The following is a 14,659-nucleotide window of genomic DNA, read 5'->3' on the forward strand; positions in this document are numbered from 1 at the left end:
AAGTAGAGGACTTTCGACAGTAGTTCTGAAGTGGCATTCAGAGGCTGCAGGAAGGGAAGGGAAAAAGACACAGTGCATAAACTGAAGCTGTTCACCTGAGATGGAATTTAACTCATATAATCATTACCTAGGAAAATAGTTGTACATACAGGGTGACTTTTCAGTGTATAGATAATTATACTTACCTTCTGTGACTGTGTTGGCTGGTTACTCCCACCAAGATTTGAGGGTTTTTAGGATAACTACCGGTAGTTCCTTGAAACAATTTCTTGTTAAACTTGAAAGATTGTTTAACTCTTAATTTAGTTTTTCTTGTTAATTGATTTATTTTATTTTATTCAGAAAATTAGGTTGCCAATTTAGGGTGTATGTATAAAGTGTTTCCAAATCTCTGAGCCCTGGTTCACTTGCATAGATTATGCATCAATTAAAAATAAGTGTTTTATATTGTGATTGGTTTGGTGATAGATACAGGGGTTATGTATTTAGTCAAACAAAAGAACAAGAATGAAAAGGAAGTACTCCAAAATAGGCAGTTTATTAAAATATGAAATAAAAATTTAAAAGGTTAAATAAGAGGAAGAGCAAATCAGTCAGTGGGAGTGTTCTACTAGCAGTATAAAACTTTTGGAGTCAATTAATTAAATTGTTATAACTATTATAACTAAAATTCCCCAAATATTGTCTAGGGTTTTGAGATAAATATGAGTGGATATTTAAAATAAAAAGTCATGTTTATCCATTGTTTTACTTAAAAAGAACCAGTAGATTGTAGGTGCCGACTCTAACATGAGGATATTATATGAATTCCAAAATAGGAACCAGTATATTTTTTCCATTTTTCACTCAGAGACAGCAGTTTCTTCCATAACAGGCTGACTTGATGAGAAATATTTGAATGAAGTTTCTACTCAGGTGATCAATCTATTATCAAATGAGCCTGATTCAGAAATGTCTGTCTGTTAATATTTCTTTTTAATTTATTACTTTGTTTGTGAGGTTCCAGATAGCAGAAAATAAGATAAAATAATCTTTTTTTAAAGTGCAAAAACTTTTAACTATTACATCTTATTACAGGTTTAATTTTATTCATTTATTGGGTTCTTATTGAATATATAGTTTTCTTCTAATGCAACATATATATATAAATTACTAACAAAGAATTAAGGGAGACTGAAATGCATTTCTAACTTATTAGTTTTCATCAGTCAGCCATACCCTTCTGAGATTCGAACCTGGGCTGATTCTCCCTTCTTTGTTAGTAATTTACATAAATATATATGAGCTGTCCGGTGTGACTACTGCTTGTTCGATGGCCTTCAAGATAGGCTGAAAACAGGAAATAAAGATTTGCCCCATGTTTGGGGCCTAGCAAGGTAATCTAAATAGTTAAGTATTTGAAACATATCTCCCCTTGCAGAAAGCTAACAAAGCGAGAGAGATCCTGTGGCTCAAGAGGTAAATACAACTGCCTAATGTGCAATCAGCCCAGGTTCGAATCTCAGAAGGGTATGGCTGACTGATGAAAACTAATAAGTTAGAAATGCATTTCAGTCTCCCTTAATTCTTTGTTAGTAATTATATATATATATATATATATATATATATATATATATATATATATATATATATATATATATATATATATATATATATATGTGTGTGTGTGTGTGTGTGTGTGTGTGTGTGTGTGTGTGTGTGTGTGTATATATATATATATATATATATATATATATAAAATACATTTATTAATATTTCTGCCTGAAGTGTAATATTTATATGGTTTATATACAAAAAAAAATTAATAATCACTTAAACTATTGGGATAACCTCATTCTAGCTGGGCTAGAACTAGTCTTAACTTATGCAGATTGGAACAGGGGCTCTTAGAGATTTATTTTGATGAAAGAAAAATCCATGAAGTTTCTCTTTTTAGTTGTGGCTGACTTTATGTGTTATCAGCATCTATTCATAATATCCATAAAATGGATGCTTATTGTCATAATTAACATTGCTGCTCATCAGTTCCTCAATTAACAAATTTTATATTTACTGGAGTTGTCAATATTAGACATAGCTATATAAAATGATAAATATGCATGCATTTTACATGTGTTTTAATATGTTTACAATTTGGCAAGTCTTTAATGGGTTGCATCAACTTTAGAAAGAAATCAAGTTGGAATTTGTAATTGTCAAAAAATATTTTTACCTTCAGTAAATTTGCTGAAATGGTTTTTTGTGTGTGGATTTTATGCAAAAAGCAGTAGACTATGTATGTATGTATGTTCAAATATATTTGTTTTACTTTCAAAACAATAAACTTGACTATGTATAAAATGTTACAAATTTAATTTACTGAATTATTGATGGGTATTGGTCTTGCAATGCACACCATAGGAGTATTAGTGTTTGTTACATTTTAAGGAACACTGTTATTAATTAGGATGAAAACTAGCAGTGGCTTAGTGCAAAAGAAATACTGATATGCCACCCAGAAAGGGATGCATTCATCACATCTTCTCTTTGGCAGGGAAGGGAAGCTGCAGAGAAAAATAAGCAGAAAGGAGAAAAGACTACTGCCCAGAGACACCACCAGAGCAAGGCGTGTGATCACACAAAGGTGCCATAAACAATCATCCCCTTCCCAACCCAGAAGTCTAGGCTGTTGGAAAAGTTGCAAACCCATAAAGGTTAATTTGTACAAGCCTCTGATCTCATCACTATGGTTTTCTCTTTGGTAGTTCCTTGATCAAGGAACTACATTGATCCTTGATCAAAAAAAAATACTAATCAAGGCACTACCAGGGAGAAAACCATACCCTCATGAACATTGGCAGAGCAAGCTACTGTGTGTAAACAGAGCAAACTGTACATTTCTTTGCATTGATGTTACGTAGTTGGGTAATGAAGCATCTAAAAAAGCTCAGAAAGCACCAAGGAATCTACAGTTCAACCCTGAGCTACAGGTACTCCCTTCTATATTCGCTTATTATCTGTATGATATAGTTCTATTACCCAAGTGCTAGAACGACTAGAATAGAGTCCGTCCTTGGGAAGATTACCATGCATTGCCTAATGCTAGAGCTGGCCCTGAGCTGTACTTCAGTGTCAAAATACTGTATGTACCTTTTACACCCAATAATTCCGCTAATATTTGTATATTAAAAAGTTATTTTAACATTTTGAAGACTACCCCCCAAAATAATGTACAAAAACATGGAATATCTAATACATATTTGCGCTATATTGTAAGGACTGGATAAGTAATTTTTTAAAAACATTACCACAGTGCAATTAAAACCAATTTTAAATGTATAATCTGTTTAGTAATAGTGTTAATAGTGTGTAATACAGGTAGTCACATGATTTACATTTGGATCTTGACAACTGACTCACATTTATGACGGTTGCAGTGTCCCAGGGCCATGTGATCCCCCTTTGCAACTTTCTGACAAGCAAAGTCAATGGGGAAACCAGATTCACTTAACAACTGTGTTACTAATTTAACAACTGCAGTGATTCACTTAACAAATGTGCCAAGAAAAGTCATAAAATGGGACAAAACTCACTCAACAAATTTCTCACAGCAACATACATTTTGGGCTCAAATGTCGTAAGTTGAGGACTACCTGTATTCAGTGGGAATCCCCCTAAATTTCTTTGGATACACTACATTTTCTCCCTGTAAGAATAGCAATCAGTTGTTTTTTCCACTCTGGGAAGAAACCTTTAAGTTTGGCATTATAGTCGTGTGAATAGTTTCTATGCGGAACCTACTACCATCCGGCAGGAGATACAGGAATATAGCCAGCCGTACCAACAGGCTGAAAAATAGCTTTTATCCGTGGGCTGTTAGGCTTTTAAATGGGACATAATCTTATGCAGAATTGACTTGGGAGACCGGTGTGTGGTGTAGTTGGTTCACATGGTGTTAGGATGGAGGGTTTGTTGTCACTGTGTATTGGGGGGGAGAGAGCACGGGGGAGGCTCAGTTAATCTCAATGTACACATGTTGTACTTTGACAATAAAGGTTTATTTATTTATTTATTTATTTATTTATTTATTTATTTATTTATTTATTTATTTATTTATTTATTTATTTTATCCACCTTTCCCCAAGAATATGCCGGGGACGCAACTCCAAAAGAAGAGCTGAACGACTGCGGAGTAGCCCGATCCTTTCTCCTTTCCCGCCAAACAATGCCGGGTGCCGCACTTCCTCTTTTGCTCCGCCCACTCCCTCCCCCTCCCGTCTCAATCCTTCTGGCCGGCGGTAGGTGGCGCTGCAGCGAAGCGCGTTCGGCGCCACTCCGGTTCCCGTTCCGGGGCCGCAGCCCGGCTCGTTCCGCCACCTAAAAGGCGCCCACTGCTACGGTGCCGCAGCTGCCGCGCCCCCTCCTTTCGCCGGTCCCCCGCTTTTGCGGGGTGCCCGCTGGGCCTGCTCCCGCCATGGCGACCAAGAAAGGGGGCTCGCGGCTGGAGACGGAGATCGAGAGGTGCCGCTCGGAGTGCCAGTGGGAAAGGATCCCTGAACTCGTCAAGCAGCTTTCAGCCAAGCTCATAGCTAACGGTGCGGGCCGCTGGGTGGGAAGGGACGGGGGGGGGAAGTAAAGAGGAAGCCGGTTCGTCAACCTTAACGCCGACAGCCGCCGCCGCTGCAGGTGCAGCGGGGGCGGGATGAAGCGGCTGCTCTTAAGCGCGCTCGTGAGAGTAGGGCAGGGGTAGGCAACCTCGGCTCTTTTATGACTCATGGACTTCAACTCCCAGAATTCCTGAGCCAGCCAAGCTGGCTCAGGAATTCTGGGAGTTGAAGTCCATGAGTCATAAAAGAGCCGAGGTTGCCTACCCCTGGAGTAGGGGATGAGCTGGCCTTATAATTAGCCGCGCCCGGTGTTTACACGCGCGACAAAGCTAAACAAGGTGAGCCCTCTGGGCACGTGCGGAGGCTCGCTGCTCGTCTGCCTTGGAACAGACGCACAACCCGTGGATCTAATGTTGAGGCAACCTGATGCTCCTCTTGGTCATGCTTGGCAGGGAATGCTGGGAGTTGTAGTCCATTACATCTGGAGGACATCAGGCTAGGGACCCTTGCAGGGCAAAGGCCTAATGCTGTTTCTGCTGATGAAAAACACTAATCCTAAAGCTTGGCTACCCAATAAGGTAATGTTAGAAGACGTGCTTCAAGCTCCCTCTATTTTAACGCCTTTCCTGGAGGCTGGAGAGGAGCTAACCCTAGAACCTTATGTACCAAATGAATTATTATGCAGCAGTCTACACGTGCCCATTGTTGACCTTTGAATGTCTTGTATATGTCCAAAACTTATTCTGGGCATTAAATTATTCTTGGCATTATTTTTTTTAAAAACGGCATAGGAATTCAATGGTAAGCTGTAATTGTCAACTTCGAATTGCATAGCAACGTAAAGGAAGGGGTGGTGCAGTTTTCCTCTTTTGGTGCAGTTTTTTTTCCTTCAAAACATGTTGCTGAAATGGCTTTTGTGTCTATAGCTTTAAAAACTTAATCAGATTGTAGGAACTCTTGTCCCATACCGGTATTAGGGCTTAACTCTCACTGAAGAATAAAAGCATTGTGTAAAGACCACATTTTTGAAGGGCTTATTTTAATTTCTCTTAATGTTTCCTACCCTCACTAACTGTAATATTTACTTGCATACTCTGACATTACACAATCAAATGCCAAGAAAAACCCAAATGTTTAATGTATCTTTTCTAAGTTAAGCTGTAATCAATATCTGGCAGGAGTATTCTGATCTCTGATTTGTGAGATCAAATGGAAATCACTCTCCAAGGTTTGAGATGAGGGTGAAAAGAATGCATGCTTGTTGGACTTAATATGAGATAGAAGTTGTGGTTATCCTTTATGTTTGATGCTAGAACTCTGGCTGTAACAAAACAATAGGAAAAAGTGTCCCCTGCATCATTGTGTAACTGGAAGTCTGTTTATTTTTTATTTATTTATATTTCATATTTCTTAACTGCCCATCTCCCTTAATACTATATCTAATGTTAAAGTGTTAACTATTCCACCATGTTAATTTATTAGTCCTTCCAGTATCTGTAATTTAGAAATTGCAGATTTATGAGCATACTGAAGACATATACTTAATAGATACAATATCTATTTTTGCAGATCAGGTTAATGATATAAGCTGAATTTTGGGGTAAATTTGCATTGTATGGCATTTTCAGATGGAAGATTTATTTTAAACGTTTATTGGAGCACTGCTTGTCTAAATAACAAAACAGAGGGAAGGGGATAGGGAAAAGGTAGGACCAGCATGAGTAATTTTATTCAAATAATGGATTGATTAAAGTCTATTGTGAAAGGATATTTTCATGCTTTGCCTTTACTAATTTTCATACTATAGAAACATGAGTCTGAGTGAAAAGATCTCTGTTAATTTGGACCTATAATCAATTTTATTTTCTTTTTTAAAAAAAATCTGAGAACTTATTTTCAAAATATGTAGAAATATTTATATTTGAGAAGGTATTACATTACAAGAATACAAACACTTAAGATTTAGGGTAATGCACATATTCCAAGCTATAAAAATCTATGTATTTTTAATTTAAAAAATCAGATTATGCTGTCAGAAGTAAGGATAATTGTCTTAGTCACTACTGTGTTGTAATTCTCTTCTCTTAGCAAGAAAAAGACAAAGTTCACTTCCTGCTTAAAATTTATTTAAAAGATGTATAGAGCTCCCCAATTCATGTAATTGAAGCTCTTGGTGGCATACATCAAGTAAAAACCAAACAGATAACAATGACAACATTGTTGAAGAATGTTTACTATGACATTTTATTTATTTATTAAAATTATATGCCACCCATCTAACTATCAAGCAATTTTGGACTTTCAGAGAATGAAAGCAGAATTGTGCTTCTATCAAGTTTTGTGGACATTGAGCTAAGCTGCTAAGCCACTTGGTATGTCTTTCTGTGAACTGAACCACAGGACAGTAAAGCTGGGCATTTGATTGATCAAATAAGTTGCCAGAAGATGAGTGTATGGTAGATATAGGAAATTATAGTTCAGTAGCATCTGGAGATGAGGGGTATCCATGTCTTTTTAAAGACAGAACAAAATTATTAATCTTATTCCCTCCCAGTTAACTTTAGGAATGTAGCCTAAGCAAATTTAAGAGAAATAAGTATGCAAGTATTATGACAGTGAGAGGAGATGATAGAGTTCAATAATACATGCAGACTGTCAGTGGCATAGGAAAAAATACTGATGAGAAAGTGAGGTTTAATTTTAATTTCCCTCCTCACGGTTTTGAAATTGAATGCATGTTTCTATATGCATGTTTGTGAGCAGTTGTATGTGTGGGGATATGTATATACAAATGTTTTCATGCTTAGTTGTGTGCCTATGCAAGCAAGCACAGCACCCAACTCAGCAGCTGGCAATCAACCTCTAGAGTAAAAAAGTTTTAGAGTTGTACATAACCATTTCACAAAATATACAGAGACAGCCAATATCAGCTTCTAAAATTATCTTGTAATCCTCACTAACCACACTGTTGCTTTAATGATGTATGATTTGTAAAGAGGAATTTCCATGAGTTGTAAAAATTCTTCCTTTGAAGGCTTTGCACTTCCCAAATTTTTATGGAGTTGCCATTATAATGGATTATAATGTACAGCTGGATTTGCAAATCGTTTCCCATTTTTATGAAGACTTTTATGTCTTTGTATTTATGAAGAAGTTGAAGAAGATGTGAAATATCTCCTAGTAGTTTCATTTTGGAGGGGCTTGTGTTTTGATGGCTCTGTGTTTAAAGACCCTGAGCTGAGCTCTGGGCAATGGGGTGAGCTCCCATTACTTGACCCAGCTTCTGCCCTCCCAGCAGTTCGAAAGCATGCAGATGCAAGTAAGTTAACAGGTACCACTTCGGTGGGAAGGTAACAGCGTTTCATGCTGGCCACATGACCACGGAAATTGTTTTTAGAAAACGCTGGCTCCCTCGGCCAATAAATGGAAATGAGCATCATGCTCTAGAGTCAGACTTGACTACCAGGGTATCTTTACACTTATCCTATAGCACAGGGGTGTCAAATTCAATTTCATTGAGGGCCGCATCAGCATTGCGGTTGCCCTCAGGGGGCCGGGTGGGTGTGGCCAGGGTGAGCATGGCCTACTGGATGGGCATGGCTAGACTGTGTATGGCCTACTGGGTGGCCATGGCCAGCTCTACATCGTTCGCATCAAGGGTGCCTATAGGGGCCTGAGCAGGAGTGGGACAGATCTGAGGGTCTCTGGCAGAAGGAGGGTCTCTGGGCCAGGGCCAAGGCAGTGGGGGCTGTTCCCTCACTGTTTCCAGGATGGCTTCGTGGGCCGCATGAAACCACTTCACGGGCCGCATCTGGCTCCCGGGCCTTGTGTTTGACATGTCTGCTATAGCAGAACAATCTGAGGTATTCAACCATTGCCCTTTGGCTATTCCTCCAGGCCTAGTTTTATTTAAACTTTCTTATTTCTATTTTGAAGTAATAGGAGATGCATTTAATTATAGATTGTAGTATATTGTAGTATATTAAAAACTACAATGATTGTGGTAGATTAGAATGAATCTTAAGGCAAACAGGTGTGTGTGTATATAGTTTTATTTATGAAACTAACATTGTGCAATATCCTTAGTTTGTTATAACTGGCATGTATGCCCTCCCAATGTAGTTTGACATATCTAAAATTTGCTGTGGTTGAGAAACACTGATTTATATGACGAATTGGACGAATTTCACTCAGAAGATAAAATTGTTCATTTTTGTTCTTAATTATATAGCTGTATGAGTAGAATTGATTATAAATAGTAGCTTTTTCACTCTGGAAAACTTTGCATAATTTGTCTATGGAGATTCTCAGTTATCCAGGTCATGGTTGTCCCAAAGGTGCTTTTTCAAGAGGCAACTGGACTTTCTTGTTTTTCTTTGAAGACATTTCGCTTCTCATTCAAGAAGCTTCTTCAGCTCTGAAAATTCTGCCTCTTTAAAAAACACCCTTGGGATTTCATAACTTGATTATTATATAATGTAGTATTACACTATTTCTCAAATCAATATACATGTACATTTCTGAAGTCAGCAAAGGAATTCATTGCTAAGTGATGGAGGGAAGAAGTCTTAAAAAAACATTTGTGTAATATCAAATTAATGTAAATCACGTCCAGAGAGATACTGATTATATAAACCTCTACTTTAATGGCATATGTTCATTCTTTAGTAATTAAAAGTATTAAGATAATAATTAGTGGTATTAAGGTAATAGGTTATGCTTCAGTTAAATAGCATCATTATCCTTCTAACATACAGATGAAACTAACTGTAGAGAAATATACAATTGCTCTTGAGAAAGAAGCGGAAAAGCTAAAGGATGCCAGAGAGTAAATAATGAGGCAAAGAAATTCAAACAGAGATGAAATTTGCAGAATTTCAGTACAGTATACATGTCAAAATCCAAATTATCTACTTACAGGAATCTCTAGCATTAGAAGATGAGGTTAGATCACCACTCTGGTCATTACCAAGTCAGAAGGCTATAGGAATTTATGGAATATCTACAGCAGGCATGTCAAACTGCCAGCCTGTGGGTCGGATGCATCACGCCGAAACCACACCCACCCCATTGCCAGCAATGGGGAAAAAGTCGCAATATGTCGCGCGATGTCACATGACATTGGGAGTTTGACATGCCTGATCCACAGGAATATGACAAGCAACAGAAGAAGAATCAGTCAAGGTTCATACCAAGCTATGCCAGTAAATCTGGGGAAAAATACAATAGCCAACAGATTGGAAGAGTTCAATCTACTCACTAATACCAAAGAAAGGAGACTTAACAGAGTGTACAGACACATATAATATCCTTTCACACTCCAGAAAAAGAACACTTAGGATTATCCAACAGATTACAACCCTACATGGAAATGGAGATCCTTTGAAGCTGACTTTAGAAAAGCCTGAACACATTATTATCATGCCTGCTAGATAATTGAGAAAGCCAAAGAATAACAGAAAGAACTTAGATATGCTTCATTGATTCTAGAAAAGCGGGTCATCACATTTTTATGACCACTTTTATGGCAGTCATTAAGTGAACACAGAGGTTGTAAAGTGAATGCCAAGATTGTTAAACTAATGTCAGGGTCGTTAAGCAAACTCATTGTTTGCTATAGGGCAGTTTTTGCCAGAAACCAAGAGTAAATGCTGGTTTCTGGCAAAACCATAGCTGTTATGTTCTATTAACACTAAGCATTAACACTAACACTATGAGATAACATAAAATCCATCATAAAAACATACTAAGATGACTATCTTTTAAGCGGCCCCACAGTACATCTTCTGCAGTGGGCACTCATCTTTAAGATGAAATAAATTTCACTTTCTAATAGAGCCTGAAAGGTCATGTGTTTGTGTGTGTGTGTGTGTGTGTGTGTGTGTGTTAATGTTACACTTATGAGCTAAGAAAATTTATGTTCAGAGGCTCATGTTTTGCTAATCGTACAACATGGCCTTTACAGGGAGTCTTCACTTAATAACCCTAAGTGGGACCATAAACTCCTTTATTAACCAATGAGGTTGTTAAGTGAAACATCATATGACTGTACCGCTTAGCAATAGCAGTTCCAGCAATGGAACTGTTGCTGAACTGAGTTGAGTGACTCCCATTCGATCATTAGGTGAGGACACCACCCCCTCCCGGAGCCAAGCCATTCTTGGACAAAGGGGCTGCCACTTAACTCCCTCCACTCAACTATCTCCCTCCCACCTCTGCCCTTTTGACTGCCCACTGCTGCCCCTGCCACCAAGCCCTATGCCATGCTTGTTGCTCTACACATCACTACTGCGCTGTCCGGGTGGGGCCTTCTTTAGTACTGTTGGGACCGGGGCCAAATTTTGTTCACGTGACCATGGGGGCACTATGATGGCACTGGGCATAAGGACTAGGCATCAGTCCCTTCATTCAGTGCTGCTGTAATTTTGAACAGTCACTAAAGAAATGGATGTTAAGCAAGTACTACCTGTATTCAATATATTCAAATTAGGGATTAGCAGTTTCCATAATGTACAGATTAACAAATTATCTTTTTAATATATGCATAAACACCACACACACAATTTGATTCTTAAATCTGGTAGTAACAGAATAACAGAATTGGAACGGACCTTGGAGGTCTTCTAGTCCAACCCCCTGCTCCCTCACTCTTATTTTTATTGTGCCCATTACTGCAGTTTGCAATCTTATAGTAAAAAATTTTAATCTCTCTATTGTAAATATGCAGTATATGAATATGGATGTGTATGGATGAGTGAAATAATTAATAGTTTTAGCAGCCTTTGTAAGCATAACATAAGCAGTAAATAGGGGGAGAGATTGCTTTAATGATAAAAATGCTTCGTACATTATTTAATGTGAAAGTACCTTGGTTCATCTATTCTATAGCACACAAACAAACTAAGCTATCTGTCTGTGATCACACACGGTTTGGATGCTTTGAGCGCCAATTGTTTACATATTTGCTTAATGAAAAGTGCAAAAGAAGAAAGATTTATGCTTTTGCTTACTTGCCAGGAATCTGGGACAACCACATTCAAGAACCTCTTGTCTGATTTATGGGTAAACAAGACCTTAAATCCATCTCTTGTTAACGATCTGCATCATAGCCTTAAGACAGTCTTCTGTACAATTAATCAAGTGACATGTATAGTTGCTCATATGTTACTCAAATGGAAGTACAAGTAGTATTATATGAATTTCTTGGCCCTATCTTACTCATTCTCTAACACATAAGGAATAGTTATATTCTGAATAATCACTTTGTTGAAGCTAGAATTAAGATAATTTCAACCAGCAACTGTGACATTTGGCTTGAGGAGTTGGACAGCTAGCTTTGAAAGCGAGGACAGACCTAGCAATAATTCATACTGATATGTAGAACTCTTGAAACACAAGCTAAGTGCTGCAATGCAACTGACTGTAATATTAATCCAACAGCTGCTTCTCCTTTGCAAAACAATTTCAGAAAAGAACTACAGTTAATGGAGGCAGAAGCAAAAGATACTTGATCCTTTCCCAGCATGCCTATTTTTCTCTCTTAAACATTCCCTAAAATTTGTAGGTCATTGCTTTCATTTATCAGAAAACATAAAGGTTTCCCTATGCAATTCAAAAACACATTGTTGTTGTTGTTAGCTGCGAAGTCGTGTCCGACCCATCGCGACCCTATGGACAACATTCCTCCAGGCCTTCCTGTCCTCTACCATCTTCTGGAGTCCATTTAAGCTCGCGCCTACTGCTTCAGTGACTCCATCCAGCCACCTCATTCTCTGTCGTCCCCTTCTTCTATTGCCCTCGATCTTTCCCAGCATTAGGCTCTTCTCCAGTGAGTCCTTCCTTCTCATTAGGTGGCCAAAGTACTTGAGTTTTAGCTTCAGAATCTGGCCTTCTAAAGAGCAGTCAGGATTGATCTCCTCTAGGACTGACCGGTTTGATCGCCTTGCAGTCCAAGGGACTCGCAGGAGTCTTCTCCAGCACCACAGTTCAAAGGCCTCAATTCTTTGGCGCTCAGCCTTTCTTATGGTCCAACTTTCACTGCCATACATTGCAACTGGGAAGACCATAGCCTTGACTATACGCACTTTTGTTGACAGGGTGATGTCTCTGCTTTTTAGTGTGCTGTCTAGATTTGCCATGGCTTTCCTCCCCAGGAGCAAGCGTCTTTTAATTTCTTGGCTACAGTCCCCGTCTGCAGTGATCTTGGAGCCCAGGAAAATAAAATCTGTCACTACCTCCATTTCTTCCCCATCTATTTGCCAGGAATTGAGAGGGCCAGATGCCATGATCTTGGTTTTCTTAATGTTAAGTTTCAACCCAACTTTTGCACTCTCCTTCTTCACCTGCAACAAGAGGCTCTTTAGTTCTTCTTCACTTTCTGCCATTAGAGTGGTATCATCTGCGTATCTTAGGTTGTTGATATTTCTTCCGGCAATCTTAATTCCAACTTTTGATTCATCTAGCCCTGCCTTTCTCATGATGTGCTCTGCATATAAGTTAAATAGGCAGGGCGACAGTATACAGCCTTGCCGGACTCCTTTCCCAATTTTGAACCAATCAGTGGTTCCGTGTCCAGTTCTCACTGTTGCTTCTTGACCCGCATATAGGTTTCTCAAGAGACAAATAAGATGGTCTGGTACTCCCATCTCTTTAAGAACTTGCCACAGTTTGTTGTGATCCACACAATCAAAGGCTTTAGCATAGTCAATGAAGCAGAAGTAGATGTTTTTCTGGAACTCCCTAGCTTTCTCCATGATCCAGCGTATATTGGCAATTTGATCTCTAGTTCCTCTGCCTCTTCGAAATCCTGCCTGTACTTCTGGTAGTTCTCGATCCACATACTGCTGAAGTCTAGCTTGTAGGATTTTAAGCATGACTTTACTAGCATGAGAAATGAGTGCAATGGTGCGATAGTTTGAACATTCTTTGGCACTGCCTTTCTTTGGAATTGGAATGTAAACTGATCTTTTCCAATCCTGTGGCCACTGTTGAGTTTTCCAAATTTGCTGGCAAATTGAGTGTAGCACTTTTACTGCATTGTCTTTTAAGATTTTGAATAGCTCAGCTGGAATACTGTCACTTCCACTAGCTTTGTTGTTGCTCAGTTTTTCTAAGGCCCACTTCACTTCACATTCTAGGATGTCTGGCTCGAGGTCAGTGACCACCTCATTGTGATTATCAGGGACGTTAAGCTCATTCTTGTATAGTTCTTCTGTGTAATTTTGCCACCTCTTCTTAATCTCTTCTGCCTCTGTTAGGTCCCTGCCATTTTGGTCCTTTATCATGCCCATTTTTGCATTAAACGTGCCGTTCATTTCTCCAATTTTCTTGAAAAGATCTCTGGTCCTCCCTATTCTATTGTTTTCTTCTATTTCTTTGCACTGTTCATTTAAGAAGGCATTCTTATCTCTTCTAGCTATTCTCTGGAATTCTGCATTCAATTGGGCGTATCTTTCTTTTTCTCCCTTGCCTTTCGCTTCCCTCCTTTCCTCAGCTATTTGCAAAGCTTCCTCAGACAGCCATTTTGCTTTCTTGCATTTCTTTTTCTTTGGGACGGTTTTGGTTGCTACCTCTTGTACAATGTCGCGAACCTCTGTCCATAGTTCTTCAGGCACTCTGTCTATCAGATCTAATTCCTTAAATCTATTTGTCACCTCTACTGTATATTCAACAGGGATATGATTTAATTCATACCTGAGTGGCCTAGTGCTTTTCCCTACTTTCTTCAGTTTAAGCCTAAACTTTGCAAGGAGAAGCTCATGGTCTGAGCCACAGTCAGCTCCTGGTCTTGTTTTTACTGACTGTATAGAGCTTCTCCATCTTTGGCTGCAGAGCATATAGTCAATCTGATTTCTGTGTTGACCATCTGGTGATGTCCATGTGTAGAGCCGTCTCTTGGGTTGTTGGAAAAGAGTGTTTGCTATGACCATCGCATTCTCTTGACAGAATTCTATCAGCCTGTGCCCTGCTTCATTTTGCACTCCAAGGCCAAACTTGCCTGTTATTCCAGTTATCTTTTGGCTTCCTACTTTAGCATTCCAATCCCCCATGATGATAAGAACATCATTTTTTGG

The 14,659-nt window shown here is 38.8% G+C and overlaps 1 protein-coding gene across 5 annotated transcripts in view; it reads left to right on the forward strand.

The window, feature by feature from the left end:
* Positions 1 to 3,915: 3,915 nt before the first annotated feature.
* TTC7B (tetratricopeptide repeat domain 7B) overlaps positions 3,916 to 14,659 on the forward strand; it is a 140,746-nt gene continuing 130,002 nt past the window's right edge. For all 5 annotated transcript variants that reach the window (XR_014025724.1, XM_081322139.1, XM_081322136.1 and 2 more), the window contains exon 1: positions 3,916 to 4,574. Coding sequence is in view for 4 of the 5 variants with exons in the window: in XM_081322139.1 (XP_081178265.1) it covers positions 4,454 to 4,574 (121 nt within the window). In the remaining variant the exon portion in view is untranslated. The remainder of the gene's footprint in view (positions 4,575 to 14,659) is intronic.

This window comes from Vipera berus (assembly GCF_964194415.1).
Source record: "Vipera berus genome assembly, chromosome: 1".
Classification (NCBI taxonomy): domain Eukaryota; kingdom Metazoa; phylum Chordata; class Lepidosauria; order Squamata; family Viperidae; genus Vipera; species Vipera berus.